Below are 27,144 nucleotides of genomic sequence, written 5' to 3'. Positions count from 1 at the left end.
TTTGCATTCTGATTCGGATCAGTTATGTGTAAAGCCAGCAATTCCATAAAATTTAAGTTTTATAACCATATAGCAAGAACTGCATAATCTAATGCTTTGGAAAGATCACAAAAAATAGCAACTGGTGACTTTTATTATTTAATGCTTGTAATATTTGGTAGGCAAATGTGTAAATACCATTGTCAATTGAGTAACTCTTCCATAATCCAAAGTGTGATATGCTAAATAAATTGTTCTCGCTTAAATGTGAGCCTACTCTAGAGTATTTTACTTTTTTGAACATTTTGGTAAAAGATGTCACTAAGGAAAATGGATGAAAATTATGTCTTTCTTGTCACCTTTCTTACAAAGAGCCTTAACAACTGTGTATTTTAACCTGTCTGGAAAAATTCCCTGTGAGAAATAAGGACACTATTTATTAAGTTAGAGCAACTTTTCAGAATTCTCTCTGAAGTTCCAGCAACACAACATGAGCCTTTGTTTTTTTACAATTTTTATTACTCTATTAATTTCAGTGTAGGATGCTGATGCTACTTCTAGTTGTTTGAAGTTTTGTGGAATACATTTTTAATATATTCTCTTGACACTTCAACTGAACCACTTAATTCTAATTTTGCTACTACATTTAGAAAGCAATTGTTGAAAGTACTGTGCTTCCAACTTCTGACCTAACAGCCAAAACATTATCATTTAGTTTAATTGTTATGGTATCACATTCACAGACTGGCCGATCAGTCACCCATTTGACAATAGGCCATAAAGTTTTAATCTTATTACGTGCTTTATTGATTTCTGCCAGGACATGCATACTTCTAAGCATTTTACGATTTTCCTTAAAATATAACAGAATTTTTTGTTGTATGCAAGTAATGTCAAATCTTGACTTTGAAAAAATTTCTAGGCGGTGTGATGAATGGTATTTTGCTCTAAATGTAGAAAAATATAAGTAAATTCGAATGAGTAGGAAAGGCAGTTCTGTAACATTTGAATACAACATCAGTAGGGTGTAGCTTAACCAGTCACTTGGATTAAATATCTAAGTGTAACGAAGCAAAGTGATATGAAATGAAATGAGTGCATCAGACTGGTAAGTAGGGAAGTAAAATGCTAGACTCCATTGTATTGGGAGAATTTTGGGAAAGTGTAGCTCATCCAGGAAAAAGACAGCATATAGAATGCTAGTGAAACCCATTCGTCAGCTCTGTTCAAAAGTTTGGGATCTCCACCAGGCAGATTAAAGGAAGATATCAAAATAATTCAGAGGTATGCTGCTACATTTCTTATCTGTAGGTTCAATTAGCATGCAAATATTATGGAGCTGCTTTATTAACTCAAATGGGAATCCATGGAAGGAAGATGATGCACTTTCTGGAAAGCACTATTGCACAAATTTAGAGAACTGGTATTTAAGGCTGATTGCAAAACAATTCTTCCGCTGGAGATGTACACTTCGTGTAAGGGCCATGAAGATAAGATGCAAGAAATTTGGGCTCATATGGAGGCTTTTCAACAATTGTTTTTCACTCGCTCTATTTGTGAGTGGAACAGGAGAGAAAATGACTAGTGCTGGTGTGGAGTACCCTCTGCCATGCACTGTATGGTGGTTTGCAGTGTATGTATGTACGTATGTATGTATGTAGACTCTGGCCTTTGTATAAATTTCTCTCTTTTTATTACATGATATTTTGATTTAATTAGTTATCCACAGTTTACTCGTCTTTTTTTCTTTCTTTGTTTTTAAATGGAATTTCTGAATAACCTCAGGATATTGATGCATATATACTAAGAAATAAATTCAATTTGATTTTAGCATCTCTTTCTATACATACTTCATCACACATCACAAAGAATACATCCTGTTCTCATTAATGTGCCTCGCTGCTTTGTATGAACTTACCATGAGTGTAAGGTGTAGTGTTTATTTCTGTTAATTGTGCATTATGATCAGATAGTGCATTAGCAACTGGGTACACATTAACTGTTTCAGCTTGAGTTCTGTCTACAAAAATTTTATTAATATGGGTCCTTTTATCTTGCTGCACACTGAGTTGGAAAATTAACCTTTGAAATCAGATTGAATAACTCAAATAATGATGCCAGTTAATTTTTCCTGTCTGTATATCTTAAGTAAACTACATCAAAATCTCCACAATCTTAAGTGTTTCTTCTTGTCTGACAGGTAGCTCAACAATCCATCTAGATTTCTCATGAATATGGAAGTATCCTAGAGGGGATCTGTAAACTATTACAATTACAAGAGAAGCATTCTGAAATAACTACTCACAAGCATGTCTCTAGGTACTGATCAACATACAACCTGTTAGTGTCAATATTTTTTACTTGCATCCAACATTTACATATGTTGCATTTCCTCCTTTTTCCATGTCCACACAAAAATGATGCTAGTTTACAATCCCTTATATTTAACTTTTCTACCCCCTATAGCTACATGATTTTCAGACAGGCAGACATCATTCCATTAGGATTTTCCACATCTTTTAGGCATAAAAGAAGATCATCTATCTTGTTTTGCAGCCCACTAATGTTCTGATGAAGCAAACCAATTTCACTTTTCTGGAAACTGTTACATACAGTATGGCCCTGCTCTGTTCTAATTTCTTTCAAGAAAGTCAGTCTGTAACCTGATTCCGATACAAAAAATGAGTCCTCTGATTCCATTAACCACAGGGATTTTACCTTGTGTGAACCCCCATCTCCCAATTGCAGCAACAGCTACAGCAACAATATGAGGCTATTGCAGTCCGAAGCAATTCACTCAGCTTTTTGTTAAAATGGCTAACAGGGTTGTTAACCCAGGGCTGGACATGGCACATCCACAAATCCCACGAGTGTGCACTTGTGCTGCACCTATTTCCTCCAGATCACCTTTAATGCTCTTAAGTTGCTAGCCAGGTTATTTCCTGCTTTTCCTACCATAAGTACCTGATCCTCTCCATCAAAATCTTTGCACAAGTTCCTACGTTCTCTGTCATCTGGCTACAGTTAGCACTAGGTTTCATGAAGCTTGTGACCTGGTACTCTATTCCTAGCTATTCCTGTAGCATTTCTCAACACCCATCCCATGGTTGCTTCCTAGCAGCAGGAGTCTCTTCTTTATACTTCACTTTTCTACTGACCTAGTCCTCAAGTTGTTTCAGGAGTCTTCTGCACTCCACTCTGCTCAAAATTTGGTTCGGTTCTTCCCTGTTTCAAGTAACAACTTGAATTGACTGCTAACCAGGGAATGAAATGTGATTTCTGAGGGTTTCTCCTTTTGCTTATTACATATATCTTTTTCCCAAGTCATATTTTTTCTTTCCCCCTTCAACTTATCAAGATCAGATTAGGTCATTTCTAATTTTGCCTAATGGGCACAAATCTTTTTCCCCATTCCACAATTCTCGTGTCTCATCTAAACAATCCCCTTCTCCATGGAAGAGCCTCATCTGACACTTTAATGGCTTCCCCACTACAGTCATCCCAGTGAAACAGTACCCTACAGTTCTGACGAGCATCTCCCATACTAATTAACCTACGGCAACACTCACAATGTCTCATATGACACTACTTTTTATCAAAAAATTGTAAAGCACTAACACACACTTACACTGTAGCAGAGTAAGATTTAGTTAAAACTTACCTTGCAATGCACTGCACAGCTAACTTCAAGATGTCAGACTGAAGTAAAAACACATGAAGGGGGAACCAGAGAAGGCGAAAGGATTACACATGTGCACTGGCAGAGTAGACGGTGTGTGTAGGGCTGGCATGGGTGCAGGTAAGGAAATAGGCAGGTGGAGGACAGGGACTAGTGAAGTTTGAGGCCAGGGGTTATTGGAACGAAGGATTGTTGTAAGGAGAGTTCCCACATGGCACACTTACATTGTGCCCATCATGTTGAGGTGCATGCTCAGGAATTGGATGGTCCACCTATGTCTTGGCAACAGTTTGGCGGTGTCTCATATCTCTACAACAGACCTAGATGCAAGACCTATCCAATACATCCTCCCACTACCACTTACTCCAGTTGTCACAGACATCTCCTACCCAATGAGAACAAGGGCAACTGTGAAAGGAGCCATGAGATCTACCAACTTAGTGCAACTACTGTGCTGCATTCGAAGAGGACATGACCACTAGAAGGCTATCAGTTCACTTGAATGGCCACTGCCAAATTGTGGCCAAGAGACAGGTAGACTAGCCAGTTGCTGAGGATGCCACCCAACACAATGTGTTTGACTTTGGTGACTGCTTCACAGCTTGTGCTGTCGGAATCCTTCCCAACGACATCAGCGTTTCTAAATTGTGTATGTGGGAACCCTCCCTACAACAATCCTTCATTCCCATAGTCCCCAGGTCTCATCAATCTTCGCCGGTCCCTATCGTCCACTGACCTACCATGTATACCATTCCTTGCTCCCATACCAGCCCTGCAAACACCTTCTATTCCACCTACACACCTTCATAGTCCTCTCCTATTCTCTAATTCTCTCTTCTGCCCTTTTCCATCCACAAGTACAGCCTCCTGATGCTGCACATAGCAGCCCAGCCTACTACACTGTCCCACCACGTCCCTGGGTGCTCTCATAGGCAACACTATAGTCCAATCCATGAACGATGGCAGTTTGCGCACGTTAAGGCACAGGCGGGGATTGTATTGTTGATGATTCCAAGGGACAGTTGCTGTACGTGCATGCGCGTGCTTTCCGCTCAAAGGAAGCATATATCCTGGAAATTATGTCCCTCACTTGCTTATGCAGGATTTACCACTAACCACCACCATCAGCGGTAACAGTATGCAAAAGATTAAATAGAAATTCACTGAACAACTCACTACAATCACATTTAATGCTCACATTAGATATGGCATTCAGAGCAGGGCACTCAGACCACTACTGAACACTCACTGGCTGTTGGAGTGTGCATGACGTAGGTGTGCAGAACAAGCCTAAACTCGACTGCCTTCATTCATGACTCCAACTATAGCATCTTCCCCTACCCCTACTCTATGATCCCTTCCCTCCCCTCCCCACCCCACCCAAATGCCTCTTCTGTACCCCACTACCCCACCTCTTCTGTATCCCACCCAACTGAAGATTGCTGTACCCCCTCAACTGTTGGCCATTAGTGGTCAGAGATGGCATCGACCATGTGTGTGCTAGCTGTAAATGTGTGTGTGTTTTGTTTTGCCTACATCCGATGAAGGACTTAGTCCAATAGCTAAATGTGCCTGCCTACCACCCAACACCTCTAATTGGTAAATAGCACTGTAACCTTTCCACACCATTACTATCACTCCTGGATTTTCCATTATTTCATTTGTATGAAACTGTTTTATCAAGCAGATATAGAAGAATCCATGAAACAAACACCATTGTAATAAGACAAAAAAATTGGAATTCATGTTTTGATTTGTACATAATAAAAGTAATATATTTTACATCAATTGTATAAAGTAGTGTTTCTGTAATAAACACTTGAACCCATTTCACATAACTCCTCCAGACATGTTAATATAAAATGTACAATTCATTTAAATCTGGGCTAAGTGAGCTATGATTTAATCTACTCTTAAACAAGAAGTCATGGTTAAGATTTAGAAAAACCACCACATAATAAGCAAACAATTAATACCAAAAGTATATACAAAAATTGAGTATGCTTATACAAGTTTAAGTTTATCACAGCCTGCATATTATGAAACACATGTTTATAAATTCTGGCCCACGTTTGTTTCATCATCAGAAGAAGCCTGTTCAAAGACTGGGCTGCAACAAAGAAGTAATATACATCAGTCTGTTCATAAAAGTTATATGTATGATTAATTTTGGCAGTGCTCTCTAACTCATTCATCTTAAAGTTCAGGTCTTTAATGTCATTACCTGGAGATTATTGTTCCACTATGTGTGTGAAGTACCAGATAGTTCTCTTTAGTTTTAACTTTATGTTTTTAACACAAAACCATAAATTTCATTTTGCGTGTTGGCTTTTGTCTCAGTCCTTTGGCTGACATTTATTTACTGATTTTTCTGTTGCTTCACCAGCATGAGTGGCTGACATTGTCAAAAGGTCACCTCCATGCTGATGGCAGATTGGAGTCAAACCCACAGCCAGAGATCGTGTGTTCCTGTTGTGCCAACATCTGAAGCCCTTTCGTTGGTCATTACTGTTGTGGTTCTGCACTTGTTTGTTGCAACAGTCATTTACTGCAGCACAGGAATCCAAGGTCAACTTACCTTGGGACTTCTTCTTTATTATTACAACTATTGTCATGTTTATGAATTTCAAGTGCTTCACTGAAAAAAAAAAATGTAGCAGCTCTCCTCCACAGTGAAAACCTGTGCATTGGTTCATGAATTTCATTTCGTGGTCAGAGTGCTTACTTCAGCATGGCCAATTTCTCCACCTGCAGTACTGTTTATGTTCAATGACCCTAGTGTTAACGAATCATCTGGTTATTACAACACAGACTACTCCACATGTCCATGATATACTGTACCAATATACTCCCTGACACTGCAAGTGGCTGTCTTTTGTCCCATACGCTTCCGACATAGTCTCCAATCTTCTTTCTCAGTTTAAAAACAGACTTTACTATATGTTTGTGCAACATATGACCAATTCTGTCTGTCAACTTAAGAGACAGATGGCCATATCTGATATTTCATCTCTCAATATGTCACTTTGGTGAGTGCTGACTTTCATATAATAATATGATTGGTGGAGTACACATAGATCCTCACAACACAATCCAAGATGTCCTTGAAAATCATTGTTGTTGTTGTTGTTGTTGTGGTCTTCAGTCCTGAGACTGGCTTGATGCAGCCCTCCATGCTACTCTATCCTGTGCAAGCTTCTTCACCTCCCAGTACTTACTGCAACCTACATCCTTTTGAATCTGTTTAGTGTATTCATCTCTTGGTCGCCCTCTACGATTTTTACCCTCCACGCTGCTCTCAAATGCTAAATTTGTGATCCCTTGATGCCTCAGAACATGTCCTACCAACCGGTCCCTTCTTCTTGTCAAGTTGTGCCACAAACTCCTCTTCTCCCCAATCCTATTCAATACCTCCTCATTAGTTATGTGATCTACCCATCTAATCTTCAGCATTCTTCTGTAGCACCACATTTCGAAAGCTTCTATTCTCTTCTTGTCTAAACTATTTATCATCCATGTTTCACTTCCATACATGGCTACACTCCATACAAATACTTTCAGAAACGACTTCCTGACACTTAAATCTATACTCGATGTTAACAAACTTCTCTTCTTCAGAAACGCTTTCCTTGCCATTTCCAGTCTACATTTTATATCCTCTCTACTTCGACCATCATCAGTTATTTTGCTCCCCAAATAGCAAAACTCATTTACTACTTTGAGTGTCTCATTTCCTAATCTAATTCCCTCAGCATCACCCGACTTAATTTGACTACATTCCATTATCCTCGTTTTGCTTTTGTTGATGTTAATCTTGTATCCTCCTTTCAAGACACTGTCCATTCCGTTCAACTGCTCTTCCAAGTCCTTTGCTGTCTCTGACAGAATTACAATGTCATCGGCGAACCTCAAACTTTTTATTTCTTCTCCATGGATTTTAATAGCTATTCCGAATTTTTCTTTTGTTTCCTTTACTGCTTGCTCAATATACAGATTGAATAACATTGGGGAGAGGCTACAACCCTGTCTCACTCCTTTCCCAACCACTGCTTCCCTTTCATGTCCCTCGACTCTTATAACTGCCATCTGGTTTCTGTACAAATTGTAAATAGCCTTTCGCTCCCTGTATTTTACCCCTGCCGCCTTCAGAATTTGAAAGACAATATTCCAGTCAACATTGTCAAAAGCTTTCTCTAAGTCTACAAATGCTAGAAACGTAGGTTTGCCTTTCCTTAATCTATTTTCTAAGATAAGTCGTAGGGTCAGTATTGCCTCACGTGTTCCAACATTTCTACAGAATCCAAACTGATCTTCCCTGAGGTCGGCTTCTACCAGTTTTTCCATTCGTCTGTAAAGAATTCGCATTAGTATTTTGCAGCTGTGACTTATTAAACTGATAGTTCGGTAATTTTCACATCTGTCAACACCTGCTTTCTTTGGGATTGGAATTATTATATTCTTCTTGAAGTCTGAGGGTATTTCACCTGTCTCATACATCTTGCTCACCAGATGATAGAGTTTTGTAATGACTGGCTCTCCCAAGGCCGTCAAGTAGTTCAAATGGAATGTTGTCTACTCCCGGGGCCTTGTTTCGACTCAGGTCTTTCAGTGCTCTGTCAAACTCTTCATGCAATATCGTATCTCCCATTTCATCTTCATCCTCTTCCATTTCCATAATATTGTCCTCAAGTACATCGCCCTTGTATAGACCCTCTATATACTCCTTCCACCTTTCTGCTTTCCCTTCTTTGCTAAGAACTGGGTTTCCATCTGAGCTCTTGATATTCATACAAGTGGCTCGCTTTTCACCAAAGGTCTCTTTAATTTTCCTGTAGGCAGTATCTATCTTCCCTCTAGTGAGATAAACCTCTACATCCTTACATTTGTCCTCTAGCCATCCTTGCTTAGCCATTTTGCACTTCCTGTCGATCTCATTTTTGAGACATTTGTATTCCTTTTTGCCTGCTTCATTTTCTGCATTTTTATATTTTCTCCTTTCATCAATTAAATTCAATATTTCTTCTGTTACCCAAGGATTTCTACTAGCCCTCGTCTTTTTACCTACTTGACCCTCTGCTGCCTTCACTACTTCATCCCTCAGAGCTACCCATTCTTCTTCTACTGTATTTCTTTCTCCCATTCCTGTCAATTGTTCCCTTATGCTCTCCCTGTAACTCTGTACAACCTCTGGTTTAGTCAGTTTATCCAGGTCTCATCTCCTTAAATTCCCACCTTTTTGCAGTTTCTTCAGTTTTAATCTACAGTTCATAACCAATAGATTGTGGTCAGAGTCCACATCTGCCCCTGGAAATGTCTTACAACTTAAAACTTGGTTCCTGAATCTCTGCCTTACCATTATATAATTTATCTGATACCTTCTAGTATCTCCAGGATTCTTCCATGTATACAACCTTCTTTTATGATTCTTGAACCAAGTGTTAGCTATGATTAAGTTATGCTCTGTGCAAAATTCTACCAGACGGCTTCCTCTTTCATTTCTCTCCCCCAATCCATATTCACCCACTACGTTTCCCTCTCTCCCTTTTCCTACTCTCGAATTCCAGTCACCCATGACTATTAAATTTTCATCTCCCTTCACTACCTGAATAATTTCTTTTATCTCATCATACATTTCATCAATTTCTTCATCATCTGCAGAGCTAGTTGGCATATAAACTTGTACTACTGTGGTAGGCATGGGCTTCGTATCTATCTTGGCCACAATAATGCGTTCACTATGCTGTTTGTAGTAGCTTACCCGCACTCCTATTTTTTTATTCATTATTAAACCGACTCCTGCATTACCCCTATTTGATTTTGTATTTATAACCCTGTATTCACCTGACCAAAAGTCTTGTTCCTCCTGCCACCGAACTTCACTAATTCCCACTATATCTAGCTTTAACCTATCCATTTCCCTTTTTAAATTTTCTAACCTACCTACCCGATTAAGGGATCTGACATTTCACGCTCCCATCAGTAGAACGCCAGTTTTCTTTCTCCTGATAACGACGTCCTCTTGAGTAACCCGCCCGGAGATCTGAATGGGGGACTATTTTACCTCCGGAATATTTTACCCAAGAGGACGCCATCATCATTTAACCATACAGTAAAGCTGCATGCCCTCGGGAAAAATTACGGCTGTAGTTTCCCCTTGCTTTCAGCCGTTCGCAGTACCAGCACAGCAAGGCCATTTTGGTTAGTGTTACAAGGCCAGATCAGTCAATCATCCAGACTGTTGCCCCTGTAACTACTGAAAAGGCTGCTGCCCCTCTTCAGGAACCACACGTTTGTCTGGCCTCTCAACAGATACCCCTCCGTTGTGGTTGCACCTACGATACGGCCATCTGTATCGCTGAGGCACGCAAGCCTCCTCACCAACGACAAGGTCCATGGTTCATAGGGGGTGAAAATCATTAACATGGGGTAAAAAGGTGAGTACCACAGCAGCAATGACCTGGGAAAGTCCCTCAGACACTTACATGACAGGTACATTTAAATTACGCCTTGACTCCAGTCTACCATTTATGCTGGCGAAACATCAGAAAAATCAGTATATATTTTGAGATGAAAGCCAACAGGCAAATCATCAATAGTTGACCACAAAGTTTCTACAGTTTTATTCACGTCACTGTTGGGAACAAATAATGGTTCTTCACTCTTTAGTAGCAAAAAGTTCTATTAATAAAATTTAATATTTGCAATCCATTCAACTATCAGAGTCTGTCAGGCAGTTTTTGGAGGAAGAATTTAGAATCAAATACACATTGTATAAAAAAGACTGATAGATGGCACACGTCTTTCTCAGATGAATCACCTGAATTTTTACATAAAAATCATAGAGTTTTGTAAAATCATAGAGATTTCATAAAATCATCATGAACAAGAACATTCAAAAATAAACAGGGTGAAAATTAATAAAACCGATAAACTGCAGGGATGGATTCCTATGAACACGGGTCCAGAAATGGACAGTGTGCATGTAGTGACAACAAATCGGAACAGTACAGAGATGCATCACACCCACATCACAGCAGATGCTCAAAGTGGCCCTCCATGGCATGCTGTGTCATGCAGGATACACATGATCACTCATACTTTGGCCCGCCATGTTGGTGGGCCACTTGCCTGGAGCTTGCACTAAGGTTCTTGTCAATATCCTGTACAAGCTGGTCCTCCAGTTCTGGTGTAAGCACAGTCTGCCACCTCCCTGCATGTCCATCTGTCTGAAAGGACCTATGGTCACACAAATGTCCAAAAAGGGCTTGAAATGTTGTGTGATGTGTTTTGGTGTAGACATGTTGCCTCTCTACAGTTTCCATCTGTTTGGTCATACATGAACACCATCACGGCTTGTTCCCGGTACGAAAACCGGACCATTCCACTGCTTACAGAATGCTGTGCCAATCACACAGCCTGCAACATGCAAAGAACACATGGCACATGGTCAGAGGAACCATCATTCATCAGCACCATGTACCATGGCAATGATGCATTTCCGGACTTGTGTTCATAAGAGCTTTTTTCCTTCATTGCCAGTCAGGAATCTATACCTGCAGTTTGTCCGTTTTATTAATGTTCACCCTGTACATTAAACAAGAGAAGTCAAAAATATTCCAGTATGTCATATTAACAATTGAGAAGTGGGAAAATATTTCTGCATTTCATATTAATAATTGACTGTTATTAAGTACTTTCATTATGTTGGTATATTCTACTGGCAACCCACCAATATTTCTGAGTATGTTAAAGTGACAGCGTCTGGGCCAACGGGAGGCCCACCGACTCCAGTTCGAATTCACCCAGTGGATTAACAATGAGGGCTGGTGTGTTGACCATCCTGGATGTAGTTTTTAGGTAGTTTTCCACATCTCTCTAGGTAAAAACTGAGCTGATATCCTTGTCCTCCCTCATTTACACACTACAAAAACATTTCAAACATGTTCTCACACCTGAACATGAGATTACTCCAGATGCAGGCATGCGGGGTAAAGAAATTATCGTCCCAGGGGGATGCTGTGGTGTCAGGAAGGGCATGCATCCACCAACTAACACTAACAATGTTAAAACTGATCTAACATGCACACCACATACACACGGCACACGGTAAAGAATGTATTTTGTTGAAGCTTATAAATCTATAAATGAACATTGCATTACTGCTTGCTCAGGTATTTTCACACTGTTTGTTGAGATGAAACTAACATCAAAAATTGAATTTATTTTTTCCATTTATTTCATCAGACCAGATAAAGACCTTCTGCCTCCCTCTTCTAACAGAACAGGAGTTACAGCATCAAACTTTCACAAAATACTGTACTAACAATAATTATATTTAACAATATGAATAACACAGATGGAAATGGGAAGTGTAACACCCAGAAACACCAGTCACACTTTGTGGATATGGTCACAACAGAATGGGTATTCACTTATTAAATATTTATTCCATTCAGAACTGATGACCACCATCAACATCAGTGTTAGGTGTGATCCCAGAAGGGCACAAATGCACTCTTGTATTCATAGTGATGTGGAAGCAAACCACCTCCAAATCTCACCTCGAGAAATTTCTTGCAGTTCCAGAAACATAATCTGTAAGGTTCATTAAGATTGACTGGAGGCTGGTGTGAAAACATACACCTACTTATCACAAGACATGCACCACGAGTGACAAACAAAGGAACCAGTCAGGCAAGTCAAGGATCTGAACATTCTTCAATACGTTTGTAGCATGAAATGCAATGTGGGGTCATGCATTGTCCTGTTAGAATAATGCATTTGGTACCCTGGTCATAAAGGGTATGAAAACAGTGTTTACTATTGTTGTTATGAGTACATACTTCAGGCATTCAGCCTCCCTTCAATAGTTATGAAGTCACACCTGTTGCCACATGAAATTGCTCTCCACACCATGTTTCCAGGAGTGGGAGAGATAAGGACATTGAGAATTGCTGCTTTCTGTGACCTTTCAACACATCATCTATGGACAAGTTGGCATCAATAAAAGCAAGACTCATCACTAAACATCACAGAACATCACTCGAAGTGCCAGTTGACTGGCTCTAGACTATTCAAGAGTCTGTTGTTTGTAGTATAATGTCATCTGTAAATGATGAACGGAAGCTCAATCTAGTTTCCAGCAATAGTTCATGGTGACACATTGCCTATATTTTCGCTGCTGTCATCCATTTATTCATTGAAGCCAAGAGAACAGTCCTACAACTTCTCATGGTGTAGTCTTCTTGCGACACTGTTTTCCTTGTTCCAAAGCTATTACACTATAACAATTGTCGGCAGTATGATTATGCCAAGGCCCCCCTACCACCCATGTACATGACTTGATTTTTTCAAAGTCCAAAAGATGGAGATAAGCTACACATACAAATCCTCTGGGGCACACTGGATTGTGATTTCAACCTGGAAAGTTCCAATAATGTTGGACACGACCAAAAGCAATCTTTTACTCACAGCATTCTCTGTATACTGACTCATACCCTACAGTGGTAGGATTAAAATGTTTGACCAACTGATAGAGACCTGGCCAATGATACCTGTTTCTGACATTATTAAAGGTCTTTGCAAGTCGCAGATGACCCGATGTTGGGGGTTTTGAAAAAAATACTTCATTATGGATGGCCATAAATGACATGGGATGATGAGCAACCATTAGGTTTAATTCCTCCTATACAATTCTTATGTGACAGCTTCTTCCTTCTCTGAGGCCCTATGTCTTCAATGATACTTTATCTCTTTTCATTCAGCTGCCATGTTTGTCAGTAACAATTGATATACCACCAGGACTGTAACAACCCTCCAATCGATTCCACAAAAGGCAGACTTTATCTTTGTGTCTGAGTTCATTTTTGAACACTGTAGTAATGTATTCCTGCAGACAGTGCCCATCTTTCCAACTTCTGATTCATCCTTCAGGATTATCAGCCAGTATAATGAATGGTGGTCAGTCACAACAGTGAATTGTCTGCCATGTAAATGAGATCAGAGCTTGCTGATTGCCTAAACAACTGCCAAGGCACTTTTTCCTCAGCCAGAGTGATTCTCATCAGATTTGGGGAGTACAGTACTCTGTAGGCATAAGCAATTGTTGTTTTGGTGCCCTCCTGGATTCACAGTAAAACTATTTTTGTTCCACTGCCACTCACAACAGTGTGCATTTCTGTATCATCATCATCCATCATCAAAAAATGTCAGGGCTGTTGAAGAAGTCGCCACCTGGGTAAGTATATGGAAAGATTACGCTTTGCCCCAAGGTTATCTGGGATCTTCCTGCAGCAGTTCTTCCAGTGGGTGTGCCTTGCAACCAAAAGCCTTTATGAAGCATCTGCAGTAGGAGCACATTTCGAGGGAGCCTTTCAAGTAACAAATGTGCTGAGGTGTTGGGAAATTTGCTATTTTTTTTACTTTTTCTGGATCAGGATGGAATCTGTTTTTGTTAACTAATTGCTCTAAGATTTTTGTTTCAGGTGAAGACCTATGTCTTGGATAAACTTCAGCATAATTGAAAAGCAGTTTACATGTTCTTCAAATATCTCTAAGAAAATAACAATGCATCCAGATAGCAAAGGCAGGTAGTTTATTTAATCTTTCAAAGCAGGTTGTCTTTCATACATTCTTAGGTGGCTAGAGCTTTGCACAACCAAATGATGTAACTTTGAAATCATAGAGATCATCAGATGTTATGAAAGCAATGTTTTCCTGGTTAGCCTTATTAAAATTCATCTGCCTACAGGCTGTCAGCATATTCATAGTGGAGAAACATATTGCTCCCTACAATCTACGTTGTCACGAATTCATGGCAATGGGGTACATCCTCTTTGGTGACACTGTTCTTCCACCAGTAATTGATGAAGAAACACCACTTGCCACTGTTCCTCATCATGAGAAAAACATGGGAGAACCAATGACTGACTCCCTGACTGGTGAATGGTGTCATGTTGCAGTCTTCTCTACTTGCTTCTGAATTAGCAGTCATCCAGCTGGATACACCCTGTATGAGTGCTGACTAATGGGGTGATGATTTACAATGTTGATAACATGTTTCACAATGCGTCGTCTGATCTGTCTTGAATGCTACCAAACACTGGCACAAAACAGCCAACACTTATTGACATTGTTTATCGGATAAGCTGTGGGATACAGGTGAGTGGACAATAGATTCCTCCAGTGGGTTAGGTGGTAAGGGTAGTGTAATATGAATCACTATTTATGCCACTGGGTTGACCTGCCTGGACTGATTTAGCTCTGCCTACAGCTATTACTCTGAAGGATGAGTTGCAACAATTCATAAAAACTGGTGATCCCGAGCTTTCTCTGTCCACTTGTAATGGTTATTATAATCTCTGGCATATACACTGATGGAAAAAAAATCACAACACCAAAAAATAATTAATGTAGCATAATGAAATTTCGGGAATACATTTGTCTAGATAACAAAGGTAAGTCCTTAACATAGCAAGGACACAGGTTAATGTAGGTGCAAGGTAAGGCATTGCAAATGTGAAATGCTGGTACATTAGTAACTGGTGTGCCCACCAGAATGTTGAGCACAAGCATGCAAAAATGCATGCATTGCGTTGTACAGGTGTCAGATGTCAGTGTGTGGGATGGAGTTCCTTCCTGTTGCACTTGGTCAGTAAATACAGAGACACTTAACAGTGGTTGTGGATGATGCTTGATTTGTCATCTGATGATGTCCTATATGCAGGGCCACTGACAGCCAGGACCAGGCCTGAGGCAAGATGTGTGACTGGACCCCATGTCCAAATGTTTCAATCCAATTTTAATGTTATTTTAAAGAACATTTGACAGGATTTAAACATAGCACAATTCAGGGAATATTGGAGATGCATCAAAATTGCTCATTGGGGTGAAATACGGAATATAATTTCTTATTAAACACTAAACAAATTTTCACAACTACCAATATGTTCTAAAGAGCTACGCATGAGAATGCTATTTTTCAGGTAGTCATACCTCAAATTCTATTCATCACAGAGATATGGGATCAAGTGCTTTGGATAAGCCTTGACCTGGCAATAATTTGTATACCTAATGGAAGAACAGGCATATTATAGCTATCCTTCAGTAGAAGGTCAAAATTTAAACACTACACACTTTCTCCAGGCCAGCAAATTGAGCAAATCAGTTGGTTATTTTGCGTTAGGTGTGGTCTAAGGTGGGTCTTGATTTTATAAAAGCATCATTTGTTCACCAGTAATTCCTGAGAAAAGCCTGATCTTTGGGTATGAAAAAAACCAACTGTAGGGATGCCAACTTCTATAATTTCTATTGACAGCAGATTCCTGGGGAATATTGAAACTTGCTTTGAAATCTTTATCAGTCACCGATGACCAGAGGTTTCAAAATTACCGAACTTACACAGAAAACTGCAAATATCTGTTTTTAGCCATTTTTGCACCATGGGTCACAAGAATCTAAGTAACTAACCATAGCAAGAGATTCAAATTTTTACTGTACATTTTTTAGAAGTTCAACTATAAACCACATTTTAGAAAATCTATACCTGTTATGAAGATTCTCTCTCTCTCTCTCTCTCTCTCTCTCTCTCTCTCTCTCTCTCTCTCAGAAGCATTCCACGTGGAAAAAATATAGGTCGATAGACACACAAACATACACACAAAATTCTAGCTATCGCAACCAACGGTTGCTTCATCAGGAAAGAGGGAAGGAGAGGGAAAGATGAAAGGATGTTGGTTTTAAGGGAGAGGGTAAGGAGTCATTCCAATCCCGGGAGTGGAAAGACTTACCTTAGGGGGAAAAAAGGACAGGTACACACTCGCATGCACACACATATCCATCCGCACATAAACGGACACAAGCAGACATTTGTAAAGGCAAAGCGTTTGGGCAGAGATGTCAGTCGAGGCGGAAGTACAGAGGCCAAGATGTTGTTGAATGACAGGTGAGGTATGAGCGGCGGCAAATTGAAATTAGCGGAGGTTGAGGCCTGGCGAGTAACGAGAAGAGAGGATATACTAAAGGGCAAGTTCCCATCTCCGGAGTTCTGACAGGTTGGTGTTAGTCGGGAGTATCCAGGTAACCCGGACGGTGTAACACTGTGTCAAGATGTGCTGGCTGTGCACCAAGGCATGTTTAGCCACAGGGTGATCCTCATTACCAACAAACACTGCCTGCCTGTGTCCATTCATGCGAATGGACAGTTTGTTGCTGGTCATTCCCACATAGAAAGCTTCACAGTGTAGGCAGGTCAGTTGGTAAATCACGTGGCTGCTTTCACATGTGGCTCCGCCTTTGATCGTTTACACCTTCCGGGTTACAGGACTGGAGAAGGTGGTGGTGGGAGGGTGCGTTGGACAGGTTTTACACCGGGGGCGGTTACAAGGGTAGGAGCCAGAGGGTCGGGAAGGTGGTTTGGGGATTTCATAGGGATGAACTAAGAGGTTACGAAGGTTAGGTGGACGGCGGAAAGACACTCTTGGTGGAGTGGGGAGCATTTCATGAAGGATGAATCTCATTTCAGGGCAGGATTTGAGGAAGTCGTATCCCTGCTGGAGAGCCACATTCGGAGTCTGATCCAGTCCCGGAAAGTATCCTGTCACAAGTGGGGCACTGTTGGGGTTGTTCTGTGGGAGGTTCTGGGTTTTGAGGCGATTAGGAAGTGCCTCTGGTTATTTGCTTCTGTACCAGGTCAGGAGGGTAGTTGTGGGATGCGAAAGCTGTTTTCAGGTTGTTGGTGTAATGGTTCAGGGATTCCGGACTGGAGCAGATTCGTTTGCCACGAAGACCTAAGCTGTAGGGAAGGGACCGTTTGATGTGGAATGGGTGGCAGCTGTCATAATGGAGGTACTGTTGCTTGTTGGTGGGTTTGATGTGGACGGACGTATGAAGCTGACCATTGGACAGGTGGAGGTCAACGTCAAGGGAAGTGGCATGGGATTTGGAGTAGGACCAGGTGAATCTGATGGAACCAAAGGAGTTGAGGTTGGAGAGGAAATTCTGGAGTTCCTCTTCACTGTGAGTCCAGATCATGACGATGTCATCAATAAATCTGTACCAAACTTTGGGTTGGCAGGCCTGGGTAACCAAGAAGGCTTCCTCTAAGCAACCCATAAATAGGTTGGCGTACGAGGGGGCCATCCTGGTACCCATGGCTGTTCCCTTTAATTTTTGATATGTCTGGCCTTCAAAAGTGAAGAAGTTGTGGGTCAGGATGAAGCTGGCTAAGGTAATGAGGAAAGAGGTTTTAGGTAGGGTGGCAGGTGATTGGCGTGAAAGGAAGTGTTCCATCGCAGCGAGGCCCTGGACGTGTGGAATATTTGTGTATAAGGAAGTGGCATCAATGGTGACAAGGATGGTTTCTGGGGTAACAGATTGGGTAAGGATGCCAGGCGTTCAAAAAAGTGGTTGGTGTCTTTGATAAAACATGGGAGACTGCATGTAATGGGTTGAAGGTGTTGATCTACGTAGGCAGAGATACGTTCTGTGGGGGCTTGGTAACCAGCTACAATGGGGCAGCCGGGATGATTGGGTTTGTGAATTTTAGGAAGAAGGTAGAAGGTAGGGGTGCGGGGTGTCGGTGGGGCCAGGAGGTTGATGGAGTCAGGTGAAAGGTTTTATAGGGGGCCTAAGGTTCTGACGATTCCTTGAAGCTCCGTCTGGACATCAGGAATGGGATTACCTTGGCAAACTTTGTATGTAGTGTTGTCTGAAAGCCGACGCAGTCCCTCAGCCACATACTCCCGACGATCAAGTACCATGGTCGTGGAACCCTTGTCTGCCGGAAGAATGACAATGGATCGGTCAGCCTTCAGATCACGGATAGCCTGGACTTCAGCAGTGGTGATGTTGGGAGTAGGATTAAGGTTTTTTAAGAAGGCTGGAAGTCAGAAATTCCTGGAAGGTTTGGAGAGGGTGATTTTGAGGAAGAGGAGGTGGGTCCCGCTGTGACGGAGGATGGAACTGTTCCAGGCAGGGTTCAATTTGGATAGTGTCTTGGGGAGTTGAATCATTAGGAGTAGGATTAGGATCATTTTTCTTCGTGGCAAAGTGATATTTCCAGCAGAGAGTACGGGTGTAGGACAGTAAATCTTTGACAAGGGCTGTCTGGTTGAATCTGGGAGAGGGGCTGAAGGTGAGGCCTTTGGATAGGACAGAGGTCTCGGATTGGGAGAGAGGTTTGGAGGAAAGGTTCACTACAGAATTAGGGTGTTATGGTTCCAGATTGTGTTGATTGGAATTTTGAGGTTTTGGGGGGAGTGCAGCTGGAAGTGGGAGATTGAGTAGATGGGAGAGACTGGGTCTGTGCGCAATGAGAGGAGATTGAGGTTTGCTGAAAAGGTTGTGAAGGGTGAGTGAGTTGCCTTTCCGGAGGTGGGAAACCAGGAGATTGTATAGTTTTTTGAGGTGGAGGTGGCATGCTGATCTAATTTGCGTTTGGCTTGTAGGAGGATGCTCTGAACAGCCGGTGTGGATGTGGGAGAGGAAAGATTGAGGACTTTTATTAAGGAGTTCACGGGTTCCTCAACTCCTTCGGTTCCATCAGATTCACCTGGTCCTACTCCAAATCCCAAGCCACTTTCCTTGACGTTGACCTCCACCTGTCCAATGGCCAGCTTCACACGTCCGTCCACATCAAACCCACCAACAAGCAACAGTACCTCCATTATGACAGCTGCCACCCATTCCACATCAAACGGTCCCTTCCCTACAGCCTAGGTCTTCGTGGCAAACGAATCTGCTCCAGTCCGGAATCCATGAACCATTACACCAACAACATGAAAACAGCTTTCGCATCCCGCAACTACCCTCCTGACATTGTACAGAATTAAATAACCAGAGCCACTTCGTCATCCCCTCAAACCCAGAACCTCCCACAGAAGAACCCCAAAAGTGCCCCACTTGTGACAGGATACTTTCCAGGACTGGATCAGACTCTGAATGTGGCTCTCCAGCAGGGATACGACTTCCTCAAATCCTGCCCTGAAATGAGATCCATCCTTCATGAAATCCTCCCCACTCCACCAAGAGTGTCTTTCTGCCGTCCACCTAACCTCCATAACCTCTTAGTTCATCCCTATGAAATCCCCAAACCACGTTCCCTACCCTTTGGCTCCTTCCCTTGTAACCGCCCCCGGTGTAAAACCTGTCCCATGCACCCTCCCACCACCACCTATTCCAGTCCTGTAACCCAGAAGGTGTACACGATCAAAGGCAGAGCCACGTGTGAAAGCACACACGATTTACCAACTGACCTGCCTACACTGTGAAGCTTTCTATGTGGGAATGACCAGCAACAAACTGTCCATTCACATGAATGGACACAGGCAAACAGTGTTTGTTGGTAATGAGGATCACCCTGTGGCTAAAGATGCCTTGGTGCACGGCCAGCACATCTTGGCACAGTGTTACACCATCCGGGTTATCTGGATACTTCCCACTAACACCAACCTGTCAGAACTCCGGAGATGGGAACTTGCCCTTCAGTATATCCTCTCTTCTCGTTATCCGCCAGGCCTCAATCTCCGCTAATTTCAATTTGCCGCTGCTCATACCTCACCTGTCTTTCAACAACATCTTGGCCTCTGTACTTCCGCCTCGACTGACATCTCTGCCCAAACTCTTTGCCTTTACAAATGTCTGCTTGTGTCTGTGTATGTGCGGATGGATATGTGTGTGCATGCGAGTGTGTACCTGTCCTTTTTTCCCCCTAAGGTAAGTCTTTCCACTCCCGGGATTGGAATGACTCCTTATCCTCTCCCTTAAAACCCACATCCTTTCGTCTTTCCCTCTCCTTCCCTCTTTCCAGATGAAGCAACCGTTGGTTGCGAAAGCTTGTATTTTGTGTGTATGTTTGTGTTTGTTTGTGCATCTATCGACCTGCCAGCACTTTTGTTTGGTGAGTTATATATATATATATATATATATATTTTCCCACGTGAAATGTTTCCTTCCATTATATATATATATATATATATATATATATATATATATATATATATATATATATAAAAAAACAAAGATGATGTGACTTACCAAATGAAAGTGCTGGCAGGTCGACAGACACACAAACAAACACAAACATACACACAAAATTCAAGCTTTCGCAACAAACTGTTGCCTCATCAGGAAAGAGGGAAGGAGAGGGAAAGACGAAAGGATGTGGGTTTTAAGGGAGAGGGTAAGGAGTCATTCCAATCCCGGGAGCGGAAAGACTTACCTTAGGGGGAAAAAAGGACGGGTATACACTCGCACAAACACACATATCCATCCACACATATACAGACACGGTCTTTAAATATGTCTGCTTGTGTCTGTATATGTGTGGATGGATATGTGTGTTTGTGCGAGTGTATACCCGTCCTTTTTTCCCCCTAAGGTAAGTCTTTCCGCTCCCGGGATTGGAATGACTCCTTACCCTCTCCCTTAAAACCCACATCCTTTCGTCTTTCCCTCTCCTTCCCTCTTTCCTGATGAGGCAACAGTTTGTTGCGAAAGCTTGAATTTTGTGTGTATGTTTGTGTTTGTTTGTGTGTCTGTCGACCTGCCAGCACTTTCATTTGGTAAGTCACATCATCTTTGTTTTTAGATATATATTTCCTACGTGGAATGTTTCCCTCTATTATAACCATATATATATATATATATATATATATATATATATATATATATATATATATATATATATATAAAACAAAGATGATGCGACTTACCAAACGAAAGTGCTGGCAGGTCGATAGACACACAAACAAACACGAACATACACACAAAATTCAAGCTTTCGCAACCAATGGTTGCTTCATCAGGAATGAACCTTGGTGCCAGATAGCCGGCGCAGGCCACCCCACACAACCGAAGGAGGAGTGTAACTGTTGAATGGGCTGGTGAAAACCACCCATGCAAGCCCTTTTTCCTTTCTTTGATAACACAATGACATTGTGCACGGAGTCGTTTGTAACTGATACAGTTCGTCACTGTAGGGTGGCGTTGGAAGGTGCGTAAAGCACGTCACCGAGCACGAATAGCGTCGCTGTATGCTGTAGTCCACGAGGGGACTGGGACTCGACGTGGAGAAGAGGAAGTAGGAGGGATGGAATATTCAGCAGCTGGGAGAATAACATCCATGAGGTATACGACATGACTATCGCAGCTGGAGAAATTTTGATCATGGAAGGTCGCCAGGGAGGTGAAAAGCACCCAGTCGGCTTTGGAGATTTTCCAGCAAGTGGAACGTGGAGAAGGGGTGTGATGCAGGAGATGGATTAGGCAGGGGAAATGGTCGCTCGAGTATGTGTCAGACAGAGCATACCACTCGAACCAACGTGCAAGTTGGATAGTGGATATTGAGAGGTCCAAGTGGGAATAGGTACGTGTTGAGTCCAAAAGGAAGGTAGGTGCACCAGTATTTAAGCAGACTAGATTGAGTTGGTTGAAAAGGTCTGCCAAGAGGAAGCCTCTCGGGCAGGATTGTGGACATCCCCAAAGGAGATGGTGGGCATTAAAGTCTCCAATCAACAAAAATGGTGTAGGAAGCTGATCAATCAGTTGTATCATGTCTGCCGTAGTAAAGGCAGACGACGATGGAGTGTAAACAATACAAATGGAAAATGTGAAAGTGGGGAGAGTAATTTGGACGGCAACTGCCTGCAGATCTGTGTGCAATGTGATTGGATCATAGTAGACATCATCCCGAACCAGCAACATGACCCCTCCATCATGAGCTGGAATACCTGCCACAGGGGGTAGGTCAAAACGCACGGAGGTATAGTGTGCCAGGTCAACACGATCGCAGGGGCGTAACTTTGTTTCTTGGAGACCTACGACAAGCGGGCAGTACATTCGAAGGAGCAATTTTAATTCCTCTTGGTTGGACCGAATGCCACGAATATTCCGTTGAAGTAGTGCCATTATGAAAATGAAAAGAAAAGAAGAAACAAGAAAGGGTCACCTTGATGGCTGCTGAGGGCCTGGCTTCGAAGGAGCACTGCTGCTGCAATCGATAGGTGGTGAGTCATGGTCCATCAACTCAACAGTTGTGTCTGCCACCTTCCTGAGCTTGTCAGGAGGGCAGCTTCCTCTGCCGGTGAAAGGCCAGGTGATTGGCTACCAGCGGTGCAGCCTGGCGAAACTGAAGATGGCCGGGAACGGCAACCGCTGGGTGGTGCAGGAGAAGAAACAGAACTCTTTTTGCTATGAGCCTTCTTTGAAGAATTACGTTTTGGCGAAAGAACAGTTGATGGCTATGAAGTTTGTGTACACAAGAAATCTTCGCATGCTGGTTCTTTTTTGAAGGTCCGAGCATCTGATTTAGAGGTCCTAATCTTAGCAGTAGCAGATGATGATGTTTGAGCCTTAGGGTTGGTGGGAGGAAGAGGAGACATTGATCGGGCAATCGTAGCACTGGCCGCCGATCTGACGACCAAATAGCTAAATGTTAGATCGCATGTCTGTGTAGCTACCTCCCTGGTAGGCCGAGGAGAGGCGAGAACGGTACTGTATTTACCCGCCAGAAGCACAGTGGGCTTTCTGCTATTGAATAACTTGCGAGCAGTCGAGGTCGACACCTTCTCTTTCATTCAAATTTCTTGTATACTTTTCTCATCTTTGTAGACGGGGCACTCCCGAGAGGAGACAGCATGGTCACCCATACAGTTAATGCAATGAGGGGACGGAGGTGGACAGTCACCCTCATGGGCGTCCCTGCCACAGGTAACGCATTTAGCCGCACTTGAACAAGACGTGTATGGTTAAACCGCTGACATTGGTAACACCTTGTAGGGCTGGGTACATATGGCTGAACAGAAATGATCTCTCATAACCCGCTTTAATTTGTGAAGGCAGTTGCACATTGTCGAATGTCAGGAATATGGTTTGGGTCGATATGAGGTCCATGTCGACCCTTTTCACGACCTGATGGATGGCCGTCACTCCCTGATCAGAGAGGAAGGGCAGAATCTCCTCATCAGTTAGTCCATCGAGTGACCTGGTATACACCACGCCATGTGACGAATTCAAGGTACTGCCAGCCTCCACCCGCACAGGAAACGTAAGAGAGGGGCTCGAAGTAATTTTTGGGCCTGGAAGGTGCTCTCTGCTCCAACAGCAAGGTACCATTGTGCAACCGAGTACAAGATTTCACAAGTCCTGCAATCGCATCTACACCCTTTTGAATGACGAAAGAGTTGACTGTTAAGAAATCGTGACCGTCAGATCTTGTGACAACAAGAAACTTTGGTTCTGGTGGTAGAATTTTCGGAACAGGAGTTTCATCTAGCTTTCTTTTTTGGGAAGAAGACAGTGAAGAAGAAGAAGAAGAAGAAGAAGAAGAAGAGAAGAAGAAGAGAAATCCATTGCAGATGAATCCCCCATGATTGCCAGTGTCTCTGATGGCGCGCACCTTCCTTGTGGGGGCCCTCTCAGAGGGCACTCCCGCCTTAGGTGATTGTTCACACCTCAGGTCACACCTCCTGAGAAACGGACGGAGGGACCAATCAGCACATTCGGAAGGTAACAGCTCAGGCAATCACCCCTCCCTGGGCCTGGTCTTTACCAGGTGGTGAGTGCAAGCTTTACTTGTCTACCCAGGGCGGGGAATTACGCGTTACCCCGTCACCAGCTACACGTGCGAATGCGTGGGTTGGCCTTCAGACACGCACGGGCAGGAAAGAAGAGAGGAAAGGGATAGAGGGATAGAAGAAAGAAACTCAAACGCCGAAGCAGAGAATAAGACACAGAAAAGAAGACAAGGAGAATAGGGCAAGGACAATGAGGTAGAGATAGAGGGAAGGGCATGAAAGCAAGGAGAAGAGTACACACAGGGAAAGACCAATGGAGAAAGAAAGCGTGAGGATGGAGAAAAACAAAGGAAACAGGATCTTGGAGTTTTCAAAGGTCTGTCTCCGGACAAAGGCTCGATACATTACTCCCAAGAAGAGGGAGTGTGAAGGGGAGGTAACAGGGGGGGGGGGGGGAGGATTGGGGATGAGGAGGGATCGGGAAGGGGGGCAGGGCAGCCCAGAAAGGAAGGGGAACTGCACTAGCTTGGGGCCCCATGCTCACCACGCACATATCCACAAAAGAGTTGTGGACCCCCTGAGGGGGAGGGGGAGGGGGGGGGCTGATGGGCTGATAGCTATCCACATCAAGCGGGTTTTTACCGGGTTTGAGTACTGGAATGATGTTGGTCTCCCACCATTGCGAGGGAAAGACGCCATCTTACCAGAACCGGATGAAGATGACGAGAAGATGTCATTTGTAGTCTGATGAGAGATTTTTAATCATCTGGCTGTGGATGCGATCAGGCCCAGGAGCTGTGTCAGGGCAATGTGCTTCCACTCTGTAAATGGGGCGTTATAGGATTCATTGCAGCATGTAGTGAATGAGAGGACGTTCCCTTCCAGCTGCCGTTTGAGTGTGCAAAAGGTTGGGGGTTAATTCTCCGATGCAGAGGCTCGAGAAAGTGCTCAGCAATTGTGTTTGCCATTTATGGTAACACCGGGGACAACTGTTGGGACCTGGTACCTGAAAAGACGTTTGATCTTTGCCCCGACTTGCGAAGGTGACATGTGGCACCCAATGGTGGAGGCATATCTCTCCCAACACTCCTTCTTCCATTGTTTGATAAGGTAGCGAACACAGGCACGGAGCTGTTTAAAGGCTATGAGGTGCTCCAGGGAAGGGTGCCGTTTATGCCGCTGTAGAGCTCGCTGATGCTCCTTAATTGCTTCAGCAACTTCCGGCTACCACCAAGGGACGGCCTTACGCCTCGGGCACCCTAAAGAGTGAGGGATCGCATTTTCTGCAGCAGGAACAATTGTGCTAGTTTCCTGCTCACCCATCACATCGATGTTACTGTGTGGGGGAGATTCAGCGGTGACAGCAGAGGTGAAAGTTCCCCAGTCTGCCTTGTTCAAAGCCCATCTGGGCAGGCTTCCGTGCGCCTGATGCTGGGGCAGTGACAGGAAGATGGGGAAGTGGTCACTACCACATGTGCTCTCCAGTGGATGGATGGGTGAAGTCCTGGGCTGCAAATTGATAAATCATGGGTGAGTAACTACCATGAGGCACACTGAAATGTGTGGCAGCCCCAGTATTTTAAGAGGCAGAGGTCGAACTGCGACAGTAAAGTTTCGACATATCTGCCTTGGCCAGTAAGCATGGTACCTCCCCGCAAGGGGTTATGGGCATTAAAATCTCCCAGAAGTATGAAAGATTTAAGCAGTTGATCAATCAGTGCAGCTAATAAATTCAGGGGTACTGCAGCATCTGGAGGAAGATATACATTGCAGAAAGTTATTTCCTGTGCCATGCCTATTCTGACATCCACAGCTTCAAGAGGGGTTTGAAGGGGCACATGCTCACTACAGACCGAGTTTAGAACATAAACACAAACTCCACCTGACACTTTATTATAGTCGCTACGGTTCCTGTAATATCCCTTATAGCTGCGGGGGGCAGGGGTCTGCATTGCTGGGAACCAGGCTTCCTGGAGGGCAATGCAGATAGCAGGTGTAAAGCTTAACAGTTGCCCTAGCTCAGCCAGGCGGTGGAAGAAACCACCGCAATTCCACTGGAGGATGACATTGTGAAACTGGGAAGGCATGGAACATTCAATGAGGCAGTTTATGCCTCAGAGTCACCTGCTGCCACCAATTTATTGCCTGAGCTGCCTATATCCATCGTGTCTGAGAGTCTGGTAAGATCTAGGTCCTCAGCGGACGCCAAAATCTCCACCTTATCCTCAGCCGCAGAGCTTGTAGGTAGCGGTGGTGTGGGTGCCTCCGCATTTTCCTTGGTCTTAGGGGTTTTCTTCGTGCATTTCTCTTACTACTCCTTGGGTTTCCCTGTCTGGGAGGACTTCACTGGCTCAGTCTCCAGGACTGAGGATGAGCATGATGCCCTACGACCAGCTGCTTTTGGGTTCTTTAGTTACTGGTGGGTGTCGTCTTTCCCACTAGAAGAAACCTGGGAAGGGAGTGACCCAAGGGACCCCTTCCTAGCGAGAGAAGCTGAAGAAGACTTACGCTCCTCCGGCTTAGAAGTGGGGACGGACGTCCCTGATGATTGGGGGGGGGGGGGGGGGGAGGGGGGTGGTGTTGCTCCCAAAGTAGGTGGTGCAGGAGCAACAGGGAGGGAAATGCCCCCCACCATTAAGAGGGCAGGTGTAGTCTACCGGCTCTGAGAAGTGACCTGGATTGGCGGAACTGATGGTGCCAGAACTTTTGTAGCAGTGGCATAAGACAATGTCATATGTACAGGATGCAGGCATTCAAATTTTCTCATAGCCTCAGTGTAGGTCAGTCTGTCCAGGGTCTTGTATTCCACGATTTTCCTTTCTTTCTGGAGAATCCTGCAGTCAGGCGAGCAACGCGAATGGTGCTCTCTGCAGTTGACACAGATGGGAGGCAGGGCGCATGGAGTATTGGGAAGTGATGGGCGTCCACAATCTCGGCATGTGATGCTGGAAGTACAGCGGGAAGACATATGGC

The 27,144-nt window shown here is 43.4% G+C and overlaps 1 protein-coding gene across 2 annotated transcripts in view; it reads right to left on the bottom strand.

Moving 5' to 3' along the window:
• Nucleotides 1–5,393: 5,393 nt before the first annotated feature.
• LOC126483773 (WW domain-containing oxidoreductase) overlaps nt 5,394–27,144 on the bottom strand; it is a 145,759-nt gene continuing 124,008 nt past the window's right edge. For both annotated transcript variants that reach the window (XM_050106927.1, XM_050106926.1), the window contains one exon: nt 5,394–5,768. In XM_050106927.1, coding sequence (XP_049962884.1) covers nt 5,757–5,768 — 12 coding nt within the window. In that variant the 3' untranslated portion in view covers nt 5,394–5,756. The remainder of the gene's footprint in view (nt 5,769–27,144) is intronic.

The sequence above is a fragment of the Schistocerca serialis genome, chromosome 6 (assembly GCF_023864345.2).
Source record: "Schistocerca serialis cubense isolate TAMUIC-IGC-003099 chromosome 6, iqSchSeri2.2, whole genome shotgun sequence".
Classification (NCBI taxonomy): Eukaryota; Metazoa; Arthropoda; class Insecta; order Orthoptera; family Acrididae; genus Schistocerca; species Schistocerca serialis.
This window is presented reverse-complemented; position numbering and strand designations above follow the sequence as displayed.